Source organism: Fusarium redolens (assembly GCF_020744475.1).
Source record: "Fusarium redolens strain MPI-CAGE-AT-0023 chromosome Unknown BKA55scaffold_1, whole genome shotgun sequence".
NCBI classification, from domain to species: domain Eukaryota; kingdom Fungi; phylum Ascomycota; class Sordariomycetes; order Hypocreales; family Nectriaceae; genus Fusarium; species Fusarium redolens.
The window spans coordinates 1,530,155-1,548,306 of NW_025763664.1; the positions used below are offsets into that span (position 1 = coordinate 1,530,155).

The 18,152-nt window shown below is 49.1% G+C and overlaps 8 protein-coding genes across 8 annotated transcripts; 5 read left to right on the forward strand and 3 right to left on the reverse strand.

The window, feature by feature from the left end:
* Positions 1-474: 474 nt before the first annotated feature.
* On the forward strand, positions 475-1,375 carry BKA55DRAFT_532119 (ras family-domain-containing protein; the record flags this gene model as incomplete). The annotated part of the gene is made up of 5 exons (XM_046189300.1): positions 475-550; positions 625-644; positions 697-723; positions 784-975; positions 1,028-1,375. The coding sequence occupies 5 exons, from the start codon at positions 475-477 to the stop codon at positions 1,373-1,375; spliced, it is 663 nt and encodes a 220-aa protein (XP_046056234.1).
* Positions 1,376-2,639: 1,264 nt separating this feature from the next.
* BKA55DRAFT_548670 (mitochondrial inner membrane protein Mitofilin) lies at positions 2,640-5,030 on the forward strand. The gene is made up of 3 exons (XM_046191142.1): positions 2,640-2,829; positions 2,907-4,658; positions 4,714-5,030. The coding sequence occupies exons 1-3, from the start codon at positions 2,716-2,718 to the stop codon at positions 4,756-4,758; spliced, it is 1,911 nt and encodes a 636-aa protein (XP_046056235.1). The 5' UTR covers positions 2,640-2,715; the 3' UTR covers positions 4,759-5,030.
* Positions 5,031-5,362: 332 nt separating this feature from the next.
* Positions 5,363-6,841, forward strand: BKA55DRAFT_497471 (Mur ligase; the record flags this gene model as incomplete). The annotated part of the gene is made up of 1 exon (XM_046186474.1): positions 5,363-6,841. One exon carries the CDS (start codon positions 5,363-5,365, stop codon positions 6,839-6,841), a length of 1,479 nt encoding a protein of 492 aa, XP_046056236.1.
* A 48-nt stretch (positions 6,842-6,889) lies between these two features.
* BKA55DRAFT_682560 (Mur ligase) lies at positions 6,890-8,522 on the reverse strand (the record flags this gene model as incomplete). The annotated part of the gene is made up of 4 exons (XM_046198366.1): positions 6,890-7,304; positions 7,352-8,250; positions 8,300-8,431; positions 8,496-8,522. 4 exons carry the CDS (start codon positions 8,520-8,522, stop codon positions 6,890-6,892), a joined length of 1,473 nt encoding a protein of 490 aa, XP_046056237.1.
* A 336-nt stretch (positions 8,523-8,858) lies between these two features.
* BKA55DRAFT_11323 (Mss4-like protein) lies at positions 8,859-10,603 on the reverse strand. The gene is made up of 2 exons (XM_046184736.1): positions 10,454-10,603; positions 8,859-10,239 (listed from the first exon to the last, which is right to left on the reverse strand). The coding sequence occupies exon 2, from the start codon at positions 10,191-10,193 to the stop codon at positions 9,120-9,122; it is 1,074 nt and encodes a 357-aa protein (XP_046056238.1). The 5' UTR covers positions 10,194-10,239; positions 10,454-10,603; the 3' UTR covers positions 8,859-9,119.
* A 248-nt stretch (positions 10,604-10,851) lies between these two features.
* On the forward strand, positions 10,852-12,591 carry BKA55DRAFT_682562 (Prefoldin subunit-domain-containing protein; the record flags this gene model as incomplete). Its single annotated transcript, XM_046198367.1, has 1 exon — positions 10,852-12,591. One exon carries the CDS (start codon positions 10,852-10,854, stop codon positions 12,589-12,591), a length of 1,740 nt encoding a protein of 579 aa, XP_046056239.1.
* A 1,122-nt stretch (positions 12,592-13,713) lies between these two features.
* On the forward strand, positions 13,714-13,940 carry BKA55DRAFT_682563 (uncharacterized protein; the record flags this gene model as incomplete). The annotated part of the gene is made up of 2 exons (XM_046198368.1): positions 13,714-13,788; positions 13,842-13,940. 2 exons carry the CDS (start codon positions 13,714-13,716, stop codon positions 13,938-13,940), a joined length of 174 nt encoding a protein of 57 aa, XP_046056240.1.
* A 51-nt stretch (positions 13,941-13,991) lies between these two features.
* Positions 13,992-17,993, reverse strand: BKA55DRAFT_548679 (uncharacterized protein). The gene has a single exon (XM_046191143.1). The coding sequence runs from the start codon at positions 17,963-17,965 to the stop codon at positions 14,291-14,293; it is 3,675 nt and encodes a 1,224-aa protein (XP_046056241.1). The 5' UTR covers positions 17,966-17,993; the 3' UTR covers positions 13,992-14,290.
* Positions 17,994-18,152: the final 159 nt, after the last annotated feature.

Genomic DNA, 18,152 nt, shown 5'->3' on the forward strand with positions numbered 1-18,152 from the left:
GTACCTCTCCGAGACCCCGTCTTCCCGCCTACTACAGTGGCACAGTGGGTGTCCCTCACCAAAAAGGCCCTGCCTGACGTGTGCCTAGTGCCATTTGAGCCAGTCACGGCTCAGGACCAAAGAACCAAGGCAGTCACTTTACCTCCCCAAGTCCCATCCACGTCTGTCCCGTCTTAATCAAAGAAGCGAAGCCCCATCTTAAGACTCGCCTCTCACCTTCAGCCTTGACTTTTGTCTTGCATCTCACTATCGTCGCCCACCTCCTCGCCCTAAATCTCCCTTTCACCTCGATTCGCTTCCGTCGCGCAATCACCCCGATACGATTTCCGGTCCGAGCGTCTCTCCACGCCGTCGTTCTAGGACACGTCCGATCCCTCAACGTTCAGGTCATACCGCCACTGCTGCTGCCACTATCACTCTTGATAGACGCTCTCCGTACCTCTTCATCTCGAAACCACATTCTCATCTCTCATTATGGCCTCCCGACAACCTCCCGCTGGCGCCCGCGGCACTAACACCCGGTTCGCGCAGTTTAAGCTGGTTCTTCTAGGTATGTTACGTTGTGTCGGCATCCTTTGCCAGCCTGTTTCGGTTTCATGGCATGTTTGCTAACCTGTGACATAGGCGAGTCCGCTGTCGGAAAGGTATATCATAACAACGGTCTCTGATGTAATAGTTTACTAATTTTCACCTCAGAGTTCAATAGTCTTGCGATTTGTCAAGGTATGAACTGCTGGCGCCCACGTCATTGTATTGTGACAGTAACTCACCAAGATATTCTAGGACCAATTCGATTCCTATCGCGAGTCCACCATCGGCGCTGCCTTCTTGACCCAGACCATTTCTCTTGATGAGAACACTACCGTCAAGTTCGAAATTTGGGATACCGCCGGCCAGGAACGCTACAAGTCTCTTGCTCCCATGTACTACCGAAATGCAAACTGCGCCGTTGTCGTCTACGATATCACTCAATCTGTACGTTCACCAGATTTGCAACCATCATAGGGCCATATTAATTTTTTGCCAGGCATCACTAGATAAGGCAAAGGCTTGGGTTAAGGAGCTCCAACGCCAGGCGAATGAGAACATTGTCATTGCTCTTGCAGGAAACAAGTTAGATTTGGTTACTGAGCAACCCGACAAACGAGCCATTCCCACCGCCGATGCTGAGGCTTATGCCCGTGAGGCTGGCCTCCTCTTCTTCGAAACTTCAGCCAAGACTGCCGAGAACGTCCAGACTCTTTTCACAGCTATAGCTAAGAAGCTGCCCCTGGACCAGGCTGGTCCACGACATGCTCGACCGGGCCAACGACCAGGTGTCAGTCTGGCTCCTGAGAACTCCAACACCAACGTCAGCGGCCCTTGCAGCTGTTAAAGAGGTGTTCAGGTTGAAGCATGAGGTTTAGAGTCCACTTTTCGTTACGTCCACGCACATATCACAGAGGCCTCAGCGTGAATTCAGCAACACGGGTTGTCCGAGATTACGGACTCTGAGGCAACGCATGAGCTGGGGCGCGTCATATAATTTATCGGAGTCCTTGGGTTTGGAGGGATCAGTTCAGTCCATACTTTTTTAATACCGAACTTGAATTTTGTTGCTTGGTAGTATGGGAGGCCTGGGTGCTCGACTGTGCCGTAGCCTGGCACTTTAGCATGCCAGAGAATACGGAGTGGCTAAGGGAGGTAATGAAAACTAAAGACCTCGATCCTAGGTGACAAGAGGACTCGGATAAGGTTAGCCTAAGCTTACGAGGTCTTTTGATGCTTGGTTACTTCTAGTTTTGGTATCCTGATTCCAGGTCCGAAGTTTTCTTATTCCCTGGAGAAGTGGCTCATGAGATGGACAAGCAGGAGAGTATGGACGAGCCGCTATGTAGTTTCTTTTTCTTCACAGCTTCTGAATAGATGGCTGCTATTAGATGATTTATGGGACCATGTTAAAATCATTTATTGCATGTGATCAGACGACAGATATTTGCAGACTGTTGATGTGAGTCCGGATTAGGCCAGAATAAGTACTTAAGACCTCGATCCTAAATGATTGACAACAATGCTTAGCTCAGTTTAGTAAACCTCCAGTAGTCGCTTTTAAACTACCTACCTAGGCAGGTATGTATTTCTGGCCTCCTGATTCGATCTTTTTGCTCCCCGAGGGAGTTAGGTTGTTATCAAGTCCGTGAGGCTCAGTCATGTCCAGAAGACAGTTTCAGATAATAACTTATCAATTGAGCGACTGTGTATTATGTGACGGGACTGCATGCTCCAATGCAATCATAAAAATATACATTAAGATCGTTAGAATTCTCTAAGATGGGGTTTCACCAGAACATGGCTTCATGTTTCGATCTCCTGATTACATGTAATCAACCATAAGGTACTACCCAGGCTCGTCAATCAAGAAACTGGAAGAGAAAAGCGGTTGATCAGCTAGAATGATCTTACGATATATACTTGCTCCTTTCCCAGCTAGGGTACCTTAGGTAGCAATATCGCATTACATGGAAATCAATGTTTTTGTTTCATCATATTCAGTGGTTAATGAGGCAGTTGCGTCACCCGGTTCCTGCCGCTGTGCTAACATTTAGCTCCATACAAAACCGGGAGCTGGCTTTTGCCGAACTTTTACCCTGAGCGTTTTTGAAGCAGCTCTCAACTCCATCTAACCGAAAATCCACTGCATCGCGAACTGCGCCCTGTTCGCCATTGCAATCCCTCATGTTGCGAACTTCGCTTCAGTCTGTGAGGGCGTTCGGCGGCAGGCCCGTTGTGGCCGCTGCTGCCCGCCAATGGCCCATTGCGGCTACACGGCGTGCCGGCCTCGCTGGTCAAGTAAGCTTTCTTTACAATGTCACAGCTCGTGTTAGTTGCTATCAACAGAAATAAACTAACCGCGTCGATAATTCCAGCGTTTCTATTCCGTCGAAAAGAAGTCGGAGCTCGACCCTGCTAAGCAACCTGTGTTGCCAGCTTCCCAAACCGTTACGTCCGAGAGAATCCATGAGACCACCATTGACGATGTCGGCGAGACCAAGGCCGCTACCACAGACGTCCCTTTGACACCTCCTCCCCCTCCTCCTGCGCCTGCGCCTATCAAGAAGAAGGGCTTCTTCCGAAGACTGAAGAACTTTGTCTTCACCCTGCTTGTTCTTGGTGTTGTTGGTTTCGCTGGAGGTGTCTGGTACTCTCGTGTGAGCGACAACTTCCATGATTTCTTTACCGAATACGTCCCCTTTGGCGAGCAGGCTGTTCTTTATCTCGAGGAGATGGACTACAAGAAGCGATTCCCTAACATCACCGGCCGATCAAAGACTCAAGCCACCGAGGATGCTGTTCGAGTTCCTGCCCAGAGCGGCGCTTCCTGGAGAGTTGCCGATGCAGGCCAGGCCGGACGTCACTCAAGTGCTGGCCCCGTTTCTGCCGCTGCTAAGAAGGTCGAGGAGGCTCTTAAGCCGAAGCCCAAGGCTAAGGCTCCAGTCGAGGCCAAGCCTGTTACGAAGGCGGCTGAGGAGCCTGCTCCTACCCCCAACTCTGACTCCGGTTTCAAAGCACCAGAAGTCAATGAGCCTTCCAAGTTCCCTCCTCTGAAGCCAATTGACCTTCTATCGCTCGAGGATGCAAAGGAGCCTGTTATTCAAGACCTCGTCCACATGGTGAACGACCTCATCCTAGTCATCAACGCCGACAATGCTCATGGCAAGTATGGCACCTCTGTTAGCAAGGCTAAGGATGAGATCGCCAAGGTTGGAGGCAAGCTTAAGGCCATGAAGGGTGAATTCGAGAAGAAGGCTGCCCAGCAAGTTAGAGAAAAGATTGAGGAGTTCGACAAGGCTGCTACAGATCTAATCGATCGTGTTGAGAACACCATGATCAACCAGGAGAATCAATGGCGACAAGACTTTGAGCAGGAGATGAAGAAGGTTCGAGAAAACTATGAGGACCGAGTTAATGTTCTTCTTGAGCGTGAGAAGAAACTCAACGAGGAGAAACTGCAGAACCAGCTCGCGCAGCAAGCTCTGGCCCTTAAGAAGGAGTTTACTAAGGATGTTGAAAAGCAAGTTGAGCAGGAGCGTGAGAGCCGACTAGGCAAGCTGAACGCTCTGTCATCTGCCGTATCGGAGCTTGAGAAGCTTACTACAGGCTGGAACGATGTTATTGACACCAACCTCAAGACTCAGCAGCTCCATGTCGCCGTCGAGGCTGTCCGAGCCAGCCTGGAGGATGACCACCATCCTCGCCCTTTTATTCGCGAGCTCGTTGCTCTCCGTGAAATCGCTTCCGATGATCCCGTTGTCAACGCCGCCATCGCCTCTGTTAACCCTTCCGCTTACCAACGCGGTATTTCTACTACTTCGCAGCTGATCGATCGTTTCCGTCGTGTCGCCAATGAGGTAAGAAAGGCTTCATTGTTACCCGACGAGGCTGGTGTTGCCAGCCACGCTTCCAGCTGGGTTCTTAGCCACGTTATGTTCAAGAAGCAAGGCCTTGCAGATGGTAACGATGTTGAGAGCATCCTCACCCGAACCCAGACATACCTGGAAGAGGGTGATCTGGATTCTGCGGCGCGAGAGATTAACGGTTTGGATGGATGGGCCAAGACCTTGAGTAAGGATTGGCTCGGTGAGGTTCGCAAGGTGTTGGAGGTTCAGCAAGCTCTTGACGTGAGTTTTATCGTTTTCCATATGTTTATCCTTTCTTTGCTAACTCGATTTATAGGTGATTGCCACAGAAGCCCGTCTTCAGAGTCTCCGTGTGGATTAAACAAAAAAGGGATGTCTCATTTGTTGTGTATAATTGGACCCAGGCGCCGTCGTGTCTAGAGAGAGGCTGGATAGCCGTGTATTAGATAGCAATAGACGATGAGGGCATGGTTACCATCTTTTGACTATTTATTATTGCCAACATTATTGTCTAGTTGTATGATTCCTCATCATTTATTGATTAATGCAACACCTGAGCTGAACAACTTGCTTGTTAGTATATCCAATAGAAAAGTCGAATTCGCAGGAATCGAATTCGACATTGTTGAATGCAATGAATACGTAATCGTTGACTTGTCACAATAAGATCAAACTGTTTTTTATTTTTATTTTATTTTATTTTATTTTTTTATGTATATAAATTGTTGGTCAATATAACTGGAATATGTTACCTGGAACAAAAAGCTGGCGTAGATGTACTACATACACATCACGACCTGTTAACCTATTCCGACCCCATTTCTTCATCCTCACATTAAACTTTGACATTGAAACTCCCAAGACCTGTTTCAGTGCACTCATATATCAGCCAGATCTGACAGTGCTCGTTTAAAGTTCTGGATGAACTACTCCATTACCTGGCAAGAAATCAAATAGCGCACACAATGGCGGCACGTAGGGGCATTAGCACCGTGTCCCGCGATTACAATGAAGCTCTCCGTCAACTTTCTACACTTTACTCAAATCGCCAAGTCACGAACCTTTTTGACAAATCAATCGCCCCAAATGCCTCATCTGTACCACCAAAGGATCTCAATTCTTTAGCTATTCCTGAGATGCGCGAATGGCTCCGACGTGCTGGATATGAACCAAAAGATCTTGCACGTCTGAGACACATTCACATAGCGGGCACAAAAGGCAAAGGCTCGGTAAGCGCATTTGCGACAGGTATGCTGCGGCAGTATGAGACTGTTGGGACTTATACGAGCCCACATCTCGTGAGTCCGCGCGAGCGCATTGCCATTCAAGGAGAGCAGGTCTCACAGAAGCTCTTTGCTGAGGCTTTCTTTGAGCTCTGGGAAAGGTTGTCTGAAGCTGCCAAGAAGGATGGCAAAAGCCTCACCGAATCTCAAGGGCCTGGCTCAAAGCCATTTTTCTTTCGTTTTATGACACTCCTTGCTTGGCATATTTTCCTGAGAGAAAACGTCGATAGTGTTGTTCTTGAATGCGGTATCGGTGGAGAGTATGACGCTACAAATGTGGTGCCTCCTGAGGCTGTTTCTGCCGCGGTCATCACGCAGCTGGGTATAGATCATGTCGCAATGCTGGGCGACACGGTTGAGAAGATCTCATGGCACAAAGCCGGCATTCTTAAGCCAGGTGTGCGTGGTTTCGTTCGACGAATGGACGAGAAGCCTGGCGTGAGGCAAGTACTTCAACAGCGAGCAGCAGAAAAGGGTGCTGAGCTCATCGAGTTGGATGACGCCAGTGTCGAACAATGGGGAGGTGTGGCTGGGAGATTACCAGGTGATTTTCAAAAGTATAACCAAGCTCTTGCTGTGCTTGCAGTGCGACAACATCTAGGTATGGACATTGACCCCAAGACTGCTCTGCTCGACCTTCCAGATAGGATGGTTACGGGGCTCAAGGAGGCAAGTCTCAGAGGGCGCTGCGAGATCATTCAGCAGGGCGATATTGGCTGGTATCTGGATGGTGCGCATACCAAGGATAGTATGCTCGAGGTTGCAAAATGGTTCGCTTCGAATATTGGAAACGATGAATCTGCAGTTCTGGTTTTCAACCAGCAGGAGAGAGATGCAACACAACTGCTGGCAATATTGCTTGATACTATTCAAGAAGTTACAGGGCGAGAGAACATATTCAGCCATGCGCTCTTTACGAGGAATGATCAGGAGGGGCCCTCGACGGATGAAGAAGCCAGAGATCTGAGCGTGCAGACACGTGTTGCAGAGACGATGGCCGAGAGAGCGGCTAATTGCGAGGTCAAGACATTTGATAATATCCAGGACACTGTAACTGAGGCCAGAAAAGTTGCAGGATCTCATCAGAAGGTTTTGGCAACAGGGAGCATGTATCTTGCAGGGGGTGTTTTGCGAGCTTTGGAGCCCGAAGGTCTATCATAAATACTTCCTAATGTGCCCACCAAATCAACTCGTTCTATTTTCATCAAATCATAGAGCATCGGCCTTTTCCAGTATTCCTAACGCACCACCTACAAGATGCAAGCTTCCAGTGATAAAAGCCTGCACCGTCTCTCCCTCTGGGAGATCCTCTCCAAGATGTCGGACGTAGTCAATGGATTGTTCGATTGTGGGCAGGACTTTCACCGTAGCTGTGGGATCAAGGGACATCCACTTATCCGCAAAGCGTTGCTGGACAGTCATCTTATCAATCTCAGCAGGGTCGAATTGACGGTTGACAAAGTCGCGCTTGTAGCCAGATGCTGCATACGTGACGTTTGTGCAGAAGATGACATGGTCAAACGCTGGTTGCACTTCTCGTCTGGTCGCTTTGAAGACGGACTCGAGAAAGTCAACGGCTTCGGAGCGGCCTTGTTGATTGAAGATCATGGCACGCGGTCCATTGCTGAATGTATTAGTTGACAGATAGGATGTTGCGACATAACAACTTACCGTCCAGAAGTTTCGTCCTTGAACCACTTGGACGACATCTTGAGACTATCAGATGTATGGGCGCCATCGACGTGCCATGTCACCTTATCTTCCTTCTTGACCTCACATCGACCTCTCCACACAACCTTTTCAAGCCCGTCAACAAACTCCTTGGGTAAAGAGTCCGTACGAGGTGGTAGTGAAACTCCAACCTTCTCCAGTGCTGTTTCGGCGAGTGCGATAGCCAGTGTAGCATTGCGCTTCTGAAAAGTTGCATCTGGTCGAATTTGGACGCTGCTCAGCCGAGGGTCGACTGGTAGGACTTTCAGATCGACGTTCTTTTCCGTGGCTCTTTTCCTAAGAACTTCTTCGGCGTCTGGGACCTGTTCGATTGTGAAAGCCGCACTTCCAGTCTTCATGATACCCGCCTTGTGCCATGCAATCTTAGCCACCGTATCACCGAGAGCAAAGACATGATCGATGCCCAGTGTACTAATACCAGATGCTATAGGCTTCTCTACAACATTTGTAGCATCGAATTCACCTCCAATACCAGTCTCATATATAGCAACATCTATGCCCTCTTGAAGGAAGACATGCCAACTCATTAAAGTCAGATATCGCGCATAAATAGGTCGAGGAGCCATGAGTTTGTTTGCATCATCTTTTGGTGCCGATTCAAGACGGTCCCACACTTCGAAGAAATACTTTGCAAATAGGTCTTCTGAAATCGGCATTGAGTTGATGCGTATGCGCTCACGAACAGCGATGAGATGAGGCGATGTGAAAAAGCCTGTCTTGCGGGGTGTGCCCCTTGTGTGCTGATACTGAGAGAGGATAGAGTCGACAAAGGCGCAGGTACTACCTTTGCCTTTTGTACCTGCTACATGAACAATATTCAGGCGGTTGAGGTCAGAAGGCTGTCAGATGATCAGTCTTTTGTACATGTCTCACGGCTAAGAGCCTTACAGTATATCCAATGCGATGAAGGTATGTCTGCATTTCCTTGATAGACACGGCATCAGGCCTTATACCCGCCTTCCGACGAGCCTCGACGACATCAAAGGGTGTCTGAAGTGAGTTGAGCGCATCAATGGCATCCTGAAATGAGTCAGCTGGTCGTTCTTCTTGTCTTACTCTTGAAGCAGTATGAGAGGTTACGTACATTATAGGACCGCCCTTTTGAGGCCATGGTGGATACCGCGACTCGTTGTATTGCTATGAAACTGAAAGGTTGCCTAAAAGCCCGCCAAAACACATGACGCATTGAAATTGGCAACGTCTTGAGATGTTTAAGTGAAGCTATCTTGTCTTGTCTTTAGTGGTGGTAACTCGCAGAAAGCTCGGGTAATCCGCTCGTGATCAACGCCGTGCTACAGACGAGATGTTCGAGTTCAGTGGCCGCAACATAAGTAATTAGTGTTGAAAGAGTCGGTTCAAGTCAGGGATATTCGAGATAAACTTGTTCGACTTTGTTAGATAGAGATCTGGGCTCGTTGAAGCGATGTCGCTGCACACTTGGTTCGGGCGGTATTCCGCTAAGAACTTAGTGACGGGGCGGGCTTCGGGAGGCGAATGCCGCTGATAGGATTAATAACCATGGCTAAGGTTATAATAAAAATTCATAAGGAAACAGAGGAATAAATATTTGCTATTATTCTGACTGTTGAAGTTTCGCCATGCAGCTGTAAATCACTTGGAACATCACCAACAAATGCCTGACAACCCCAACTCCCCCCAAGACTAACACGCATCATGCCCTTCGGCAAACCTCCGAAGATCGGAGCCATCAACCGATATTATAATCCTCAATAACACCTTCTCTCTTCAACACCCACTTGTTCATGCCTTCTTGCAGTGCTTCAGTGAAATCCTCATCAAATCTCTTGCCACTGTCAACCCATGCCAATCTTGCTCGCCAAGTGAGCCACTTCTCTGCCATTACACCCTCAGGTGCTCTGATGATACCCGTGGCCAGGTCGACAACATGCTGGTTCTCAGATGGTCTTCGACAAGCGTGAGAGAAGAAAACAGTTGCACCGCAAGTACCGCAGAAGGATCTCACGACATCACCCGAGGATTTGAACGTCTTAGCGCTCCCAATGAGGAGATCGTCTTCGATACGAGGCTCGCATATGGATAGAGGAATAAACGTCCATCCCACGACATTAGTCCCATTGTGAAGCCGGCAATCATCACATGCGTCAAAGGTCGCAAGCCATTTAGAATCGTCTCTGTGAGAAACGAATTGCGAATAAAATTTGTCCTCCTTGGTCTCTTGGCTCGGCCGAGGAATAGTGAAAGAGACGCCTTTACACTCGCATTCCACGCGAAGACGTTCTTCGCCGCCCTTCCCAACTTCCACATGAGATTCAACGATCTTTGCCTCGGGGCTGTCGTCAGAAGGGTTCCAGTCAATGAACTCCTTTCCACCAGTATGTGTCAGAGCTTCGGCAATGCCCCGGTCCTTTGTGGAGTTGCTGAAGATGTGCTTGCGGACATCAAAGAATTCTGAAGCATTCACAAATATTGATGAAGCAACTGTCCAGAACTCATTCTCGGGCGGCCCAGTTGAAGCAATGTGGCAACCACACGTCGAGCAGAAGTTCCATGTTCCAACCTTTTTCCCAATGGCGTAGCTCGTCATATTGCTCCTGGAGGATGGTACCACGAACTTGGGTTTCACTCCATCTGGCAGAGGAGCATGGAAGATGCATGGCGCACCAGAGCCATGCCTGCAGAGGCTGCAGTGGCAGAGATGGGTGAGTAGGGGTAGTTTCGAAACTGGTACATCGATTGTGTAATGGACAGAGCCACAATAGCACTTGGCTTCGAGAGTCTTGAATCCATTAGATTCTGCCATGGTTGAGACAGTTGCCAGACAGACCTACATGTGTAGGTAGTAAAGACTGTTGATGATCAATATATAGTAAACGAAGTTGCAGGTCAACCCACGACGAAAGATCGTTTGCTTTTATACAGTGACCTCTGCTTGTGGGGATAGCTCAGCAGGCAGGTACCGCCATACGTCCTCTTACAATTCCTTGGATATATGGAAGCGCATCGGTCCTGTAAAGAGGTTGCTCGGAAGGATTCAGGCCGATTTATTACATGCTTACCCACACTTGGACATGTTGATATCCTACCGGGATTCACAGTCAAAGACAGCATTATCTGTTAATGGCATAACAGACATCGTGAAGTTTACCTCGTCACTATCTTGGTGCACCCCGCGATAAAGCCTTATGACCTGAAGGGCGTGCTTAACGCTAAGGCTAAGACCGCCAGTTATCGATCGTCATGGCTTAGGTCGAAGGGCATTGTTGTGGGGCAAAAGCTGACAGCCAAATAGCCTGGTTGTTAGCCGAAGTTAGCCCGCCAATCTTCAAAGGTTGGTTCCTAACTTTTTTTTCTTTGTGGAGAGGCTGGACCATTCATCATGACTTCAACGCCTCACAAACTTTCTTCCTCTTCTTTCCCTTTGTATCGCAGCGTCATAAAAGTTGCGCCAGATTAGCAAAATGTCGGAGGTATCGGACTTTGATAAACAACAAAGGCAGCTGGAAGATGATCTTAGCAAGCTGCAGAATGCCCTGAAGCATTGGCAGACCTGGCACGTTGAGTACGAGATGCTCAAGGAAGAGGTCGAAGCCGTATGCAATAGTGGCGAGACAGAGTTGAAGACTATTCATGCCGGATTTGAAGGAGAGCTTCTGAAAGATCGTGAGCTTGACGAGATCTTTGGTGAGAGGACACATCGATCTGGCGAACAGATCTTGAATATTCTTGACCGACGCATCGATTACGTTACCACGAACATCACATCTTTACAGAAACAGATCAGCGCTGCTGAGACCAAGCTTGACGAAACTCAACCTGACTTTACTGAGGACGACGGTCTGCCTATCACAGAAATTATCGAGCAGCTTGACGATGATGACAACGTTATTTCTTACAAGCTTAACCAGCCCGATAGTGCCTTACCCAAGATTCAAGATGCCCTTGAGAAGGCCGGTATTGAGGATCTCGAAGATGGCAACCCAGCCTCACATGCCGAGGGCCCTAAACAAAAAGAGGTCGAACACTCCCAAGAGAGTCCCTCCCAGCATACAGAGCTTGAGACCACGACCCTAGCACCATCTGCCACTAAGGGAGTGGCATTTACTGCAGATGCTAAAATGCAAGACGGCCCAAAGCCCCAAGTGTCGCGGAATGCTAAGCGTGTTGAAGAGATCATGAACCATGCCAAAGAGCAGGAGAAGATCAGCAACGAGCAAGCGTACATCCCCGAGGATGAGGATGAGGAGGACGCAGAGTTGCGGCGGCAGATGCTGGAATACTCGGGAGAAGTCGGTGCTGTTGTTGCCGAGCTGCAGCTCGAAGAGGGAGACAGCGACTATGAATTTGAGTACAGCGATGAAGGCTTTGAGGATGATGACGACGACCAGGAGGACAAATATGGTCGGTATACTGGCCGTGTTGTGACAGATGACTACCGTCAAAGAATGCTGGAGTTAGAGAAGAAACTGGGCATCAAATCGCGCTTCACTGAGCAGCCAGAAGACAAGGATGGTGATGCAAGTTCGGACGATGAAGAGGGCATTGGCCGCATTGTCGTCAAGCCAGCCTCCGCGATATCAACGTCATCATCCTCAACCTCGAAATCTGCGCCTACCAAGTCAAACATCAAAGAGAAGCTGCTAGAACAGCCCAACGGCAAAAAGGGCGTTCGCTTTGCTTCCAGTCTGGATATCGCACCGGAGAACGAGCCCACTGTCCTTCCAGTGAGAGAAGCTCCTGTCAAGGAGAAGGAACCCATTGTGGAACCATTGAGCGAAAAGATCGTGGAGCGCTCCAGCACTGCCAAGGCTCCCGATACATCTGAAATCAAGTCGACGCGCAAACCATCGAGATTTAAGAAGGCCAGAGATACTGTTCCACCGGGCCCTCTTGATGTCCCCGCCAAGTTCATGGATCAAGACAGGCCTACGGCACCTACGGGTCCCGAAGGAACAACACTCGCTGACACATTAGTTGAGCGCGAATCCGCACGTGCTGCTCCTCATCCACCGGATGAATTCGATGATGAGTTGATATATCAAGAGGTCGCTGATGAGCACCACAAGCTTCGAAAGAAGTTTATCCAGCGAGAAGGTGGGTTCCTCAAGGAAGATGAGTCTCCGGTCCAACCTTTGGAGGAGCAAGATGGTGGACGAGAGCCAGTCAGTCGTTTCAAGGCTGCCAGGCTCTCAAAATACTAAGCAAAAGAAAAGAAAGGACAAAAATAAGGCACTCAGATCTGGGGATGACAATGGACTGAGCTGCTGGGGGACGAAGAGTCGAGAGAAATCGATTTGTTACCCGTCTTATGCTTCTCTCGAGTTGCCTTGTGTGAAGTGGCATCCGTGATTGCTACACTATAAAACGCGTCGCTTATGCTAACCCTAAGGATAACTTATTAACATTTGATTTGGATTGACTCTTGACTCAAACGGGGTCCCACACGGAACGCTTTTTAATCTGACAATTGATGTGTTGCAGCCTTTAATCTGCTTCTACATTACTAGCGGTTCCAATAGTAAATTCGGACGGGCTCTCTGAAACCATTACCTAAAGCTTGTGGTTTTGGCTATTCGTTTCACCCTTTACATTTTATTTTAGCTATCACACCTTGTCTATTAGTGGTCTGAAGATAAAATAATCCAGCCAAGCTCCTATTATTTGTTATCTGTTGTCTTCCGCCTCGGACCCTCGGTGGCTTCTGACTTGCGTGGTGTTGTCTGCGTCTCTCTTATTATCCCTGTTTGTCGTATTGCCTATTCAAGCTTTTGAGGCTTGCATAAATGTGGAATGCGGGCGTTCCGGAAGTTCGGCACCGCATCTTTCGGCAGTGACCGTGCCGGTTAATGGCTTGCTGACGGCTTTGGACTCTATCATTGGCGAATTACGTGCCTCGAAGAAACCATACTCGGCGTAGGTTTGCCGTACGTCTTATACATAGTATCCTTAATAGTATGGACCCCGGCCAGAACATTCTCCCTGCGGCTGCTCCCGCAGACAATATTTCAGGCCTGGACGGCTACTCGGCATCTCAAGCGTACGTCACAGAAGTCTCTGGTCAAAGCAGAATTAACAGGAATCATACGGTGAGGCCAATCAAGAATGTAGACAAAGACAGGAGCTGCTGGAACGGAGTGGCTGAGTTTCAGTGAAGAGAGAGGCCTCTCAGTTGGCTGAAGGTACTTAAGAGCTCGTTCCTAGCTGTGGGATTGCAGACTTGCTACAATACAATACACAACACTAAACAAACAACCCTACTTCAACGTCCACCACCTTTCCTCTTCTTATCCAGATCCATCACTCGATCTCCTCAGTCATTCAATATGCCTGCCGCCATGGAACCCACTCAGCAAGCCCCCATGACCTCTGATAACGGAGACATCGTCACACAGCAGCCTGTAAGTTGTATCGTACGCGAGGCTCCATGCTTCACAGACTAACACGTATAAAGAGCGCTGAGCCTCAGCCTGATATGACCATGCGTGGTGGTGAGGAGGCTGGCTGCGAGATCTGCTGTGGTCTCTGCGCCTGCGATGAGGGCTGCTGCTAAGCAAACAGCCTCACGTAGAGTGTTCTGAGTAGAATAGACTGCTCGGGATGGAGTTTGGGTAGCATTGTTCTCGTGATTTAGCAACTCCCATCTGGATGGTCGATCCAGTGGAGTAATAAACTACATTCATACACCTGAGTCCTTTCGTGATATAGGCTTTATGTCTAATATGTCTAATAGTAACCTAAACCAAAGATCTGGGACACATTCTTCATGTCAGTTGGGCCAACCCCTTTTGAGGCTCCGTCATTCGCACAATGTGTATCCACCTAAGCCATTAGTCTCGTAGTACGAAGATCATGGCAGGAAACTCCAGCACTCTCAAGTCAGCCACCCTTATACCTGAGAAATTAGGATTCTTCTTCTTCTTCGTCTTTACGTCCGGCATCATCTTTCTGCATCCGATTTCTTTGATGATCCGGGACGTCATTTATGTCGATAATTTGTAGACCTTGTTTCTTCTTGTTAGATCCTGGAATGCCAAAGGTTAATTCTCGATCGGTCTTCTGCCTATTCTCATCGCCTTCATCAATAGCCCCTAGTGATGGCGACTGTCCTTGAGTGGAAGAGTTTGGATTTCCCCGAGGTGTGTTTGGTGTCGATGGAACTGCAGCAGGTCGTTTCTTCTGTATAAAGAGACCAACTGGTTTCTTCGGTCTTGGCTTCTTCAGTTGTGCCTGCTTTTTCCTATGGAACTCTGCAATCTTCTCAGGGTCAGGGCCAGATTTCCCGGGTGCTGGTGTGGCTGTTGCTGTTGGGTTACAAAGCGTTGGGTTACCCCCTGGAAGCATCAGTCCGCCCATCATCATGGGGCGAATACTTGGTTGTTGTTGCGTACTGCTGGGGCCCGCTACGGTGGGTGAGTTATTGGTGGTAGGAGTATGTTGCTGAGCTGCGGCTGCTGGCGAGGGTTGACTTTCAGCTGACAAGATGGGTGCAGGAGTGCTTTGAGGCTTTTGTGAGTTTGGGGCAGTTTGTTCCTCTGGCTGGGTCGTTGCCGTTTGCCTTTCGACCTCAGTGTCACTGACGGCTGACTCCTGCATATTAGCCTCCTGAGTATTGGTTTCCTGATTGTTTGCACTTTGAGAATCAGTCTCCTGAGCGTTAGTGTCCTGATGACTAGACTCCTGGTCTGAGGCATCGTTCCCGACAACAATACCCATATCACTTGCGAGGAGTAATAGATTGCGAGCCGGCGAGTCCATCTCTGCTATATCACCTCCTTCGTCTGCGGTTACCTGGGCGGGCGTTTGTCGTAATGTTTCCGACTGTGTATAAGGTTGCCCTTGTGACACCGACTGAGGAGTTGTTTGGGCCGTGGAAGTGCACTTATGAGTTCGAGATATCGGTTTCGCAATCTTTCGCTTAGCACGCTGTTCAGCGGTGGCCTCTTTTACTGGATCAGGGGGATCGAGGTCCCTGGGAACCTGCAGTCCGTAGTACTTGTCTGGCTGGGGTTTGGTTTCTGCTGCCTTGACTCTAGCACGAAAAGCCTCCAGATGCGGGTCTCCAGACGTTAGAGGTTGAGGGTGAGCACTAAGAGGTTGAGCATCTTGTGTGGGTGTGTCCGGACCATCTTTCGAAAACTCCGCCTCCATCATTTTCGCGAGATCATCTTGTTCTTCTTGAGGCATCGCTTGGTATACGGGAGGAGATTCTGGGGATGTAAAAGGCTGCGCCTGGACACTCGGGTCCTCTGGCTGTTGAATCGGTAGGTGAAGTCCAGCGGTAATGCCGGGTGGTGCAGACGACTGCACATCCTGCATAGGAGTATCTTCAATGCTCCCCTGTTGATCTTCTGTTACTATCCATCTCATTGGGCTCATTGAAGGCTCTCTTTTTGGTTTTGTGTCTTCCGAGGAGTCTTCGTCATCTTGGTCCATGAGGTCTCTAAACACGTCTGGAGCTGCATCTCCTATTCTTTGACTTTCCTCTTCATTTGGTCGCCAAACATCGACCATTTGAGCGTCATCAGTTGGGGATGCTATTGGTACTTGCTCCTCCTTTGTACTTACGCCCGCATCCTCAGCGGCACCTGGCTCGAAACTCCCCATCTCTTCGTCACGGTGGTCAGGACCGGTTCTTTCGGCTGGTGTTTCTGGTACTCCGACCAGGTTTTCTTGTTGGTTTTCTTTATCATCATTGCCGTCGAGGCTATCGCCATATATATCTTCCTCAGACTCCTCAGACTCATTGCATCCATGTACGGGAGATGTTGCGATTGAAGCATCGAGCATAGCGTCGATGTCGATGATTTTCTCAAGTACAGAGGTCTCTTCAGAAACGTTTTCACAAGCTTCAGTCGTAGTAGTATCAATAACCTGTTGAGTCTCCAGAGGCTTGATGGGACTGGGAGACTGTTCTTCCAACGACCCCATGAAAATATCGTACATTTTCTCCCTTTTGATTTGATGCCGGTTGGCCTGTCTAATATTCCTAGAAGGAACATCCTTTCGTGTTTGGCGACGTATGCCATTATTCTCCTTTGGCTGTAAGCGGCGAATAGAGGACTTAGGCCCTCGGCCAATTCTCCGAGAAGCCTCTGGAGCAGACGCGGTTGGATGAACCGGAGCTTGTCGTGTAGACTTCAGGATAGCTGGAGCTGATGTGCGAGGAACCGACTCAATAGTGTTAGGAGGGGCGTGGACGGTAGCATGAGTCTGCACATGCCTAGGTTCAGCATCAGTTGCAGGCTTAGGCGAGTCATGAAGAGGAATAGAGGCAGGAATAGGTGAGGATACAGTAGAGCATTCTGGCTCCTTTACTTCGTCTTCAGCTTTTCTTTCATAGATAAAGACCAAATGGGAGTTGATTGTTGGCTCAGGGCCATCTCGGGACTTGCCCTTATCGGGAGACCTCTGTGTGTCCTCAGGTGAAGCTGGGTCTGGACTCGGCTCTGAGACTGGAAGATCTGGCACAACTACTGGGGCCTCGGGCTCTTCATGAGAAGGAGGTTCGACCAGATCAGTCTGTACTCCACGACTGACGTACGGTTGGGGATGCAGCTCGGTAGGCTCTGTCATCATGCCATGATTAGCAATGTCTGTTGGGTCCGTTTGTGTGCTGCTGTCCTTGACCAAGATACGCCCCGGCCTTCGGTTCCTGAGCCTTCCTTCAACCCAGTCCCTTCTGATCTCTTGGCCGCTCTGTACAGTTCCTGTATCAGCGGGAGCCGGGGCAGGAGTAGCAGCCGGGGCGGGCTCACGGGCGGGAGACGGAGATACAGGGTCGCTGGCTCTAAAGCTTCCAGCTAATGTCACCTCACGAGGTCTGGGAGTAGCAATCAGGCTCAGGCCAGACCGCTCTCGAAGGCGTTGACGGGTTGGTGGCCCTCTTGATTGGAGGCCCGTCCAGGCGAATTCAATCCTTTCATTCTCGATTATCTGTCTCCTGTTTTCCGCCTCAGCGATCCGATCTTGCTCGTCTTGTCGAGCTTTTCTTCTGCTCCTGTCCTCCTGGACCAGCAGTCTCATCCACCGTTCTGCACGAGTATCTCTGGGTTGGAGGTGGGTTACGTCTCCGTCTGGTAGGTCAGGATACTGAAACTCAAGGCCTGTGATGTTGTATAATTCGTCTCGTATAGAAACGAGATATTTCCTCACAATTTCTATTGCTTGGCAAGCCCTGAACCAGACCATGGGAAAGTATGTAAAGATGCTTGGCAACGAAAGAAAGAACCAGATCTTCCACATAGTGGAAAAGAAGGGTCTTACCACCTCTTGGTGGTTCTCGTACCCATATCGAAATACTCTCGGGATGATAACCAAAAGGGACAGCGTGATGACGGAAAGGATGAGCTCGACCAAGCTGACGGCATGCCAGTGGCCAAGGAGGATTGTGATGGCCATAAGAAAGATGAAGTGTATCTTGTTGATGATAATGTAAAGAACGGAGATAATGGCGAAGATCACATTGTGGTATTCGTTGTCAAAACACTCGTGTATGGTGAAAATAGAATCCCACTCGCAGTTGTCGTCAAGGGGCAGCCAACCCCAGGCCCGGCTGAGATCTGATGCGCGTGTCATTTTGTTGATTCGTGTCGATAGAATGGCTTAGAAGTTGCAAATGTTAGTTCCTTTGAATTATGGCGACTTCTTATAGTATAGTTCAGTATAAAGAGCGTATGAATGAGATTGTGGAAGTGTATATAAGTGTGTATATATGTGTATGAAGGGTTCATGGAACTCACTTGAAATACGATGCGAGGAGTTG

Coding starts and splice junctions, on each gene's coding strand:
- BKA55DRAFT_548670 (XM_046191142.1), top strand. CDS start 2,716: ATGTTGCGAACTTCGCTTCAGTCTGTGAGGGCGTTCGGCGGCAGGCCC. Junction 2,830..2,906: donor GTGCCGGCCTCGCTGGTCAA/GTAAGCTTTCTT, acceptor CGATAATTCCAG/CGTTTCTATTCCGTCGAAAA. Junction 4,659..4,713: donor AGGTTCAGCAAGCTCTTGAC/GTGAGTTTTATC, acceptor CTCGATTTATAG/GTGATTGCCACAGAAGCCCG.
- BKA55DRAFT_548679 (XM_046191143.1), bottom strand. CDS start 17,965: ATGACACGCGCATCAGATCTCAGCCGGGCCTGGGGTTGGCTGCCCCTT.
- BKA55DRAFT_11323 (XM_046184736.1), bottom strand. CDS start 10,193: ATGGCAGAATCTAATGGATTCAAGACTCTCGAAGCCAAGTGCTATTGT.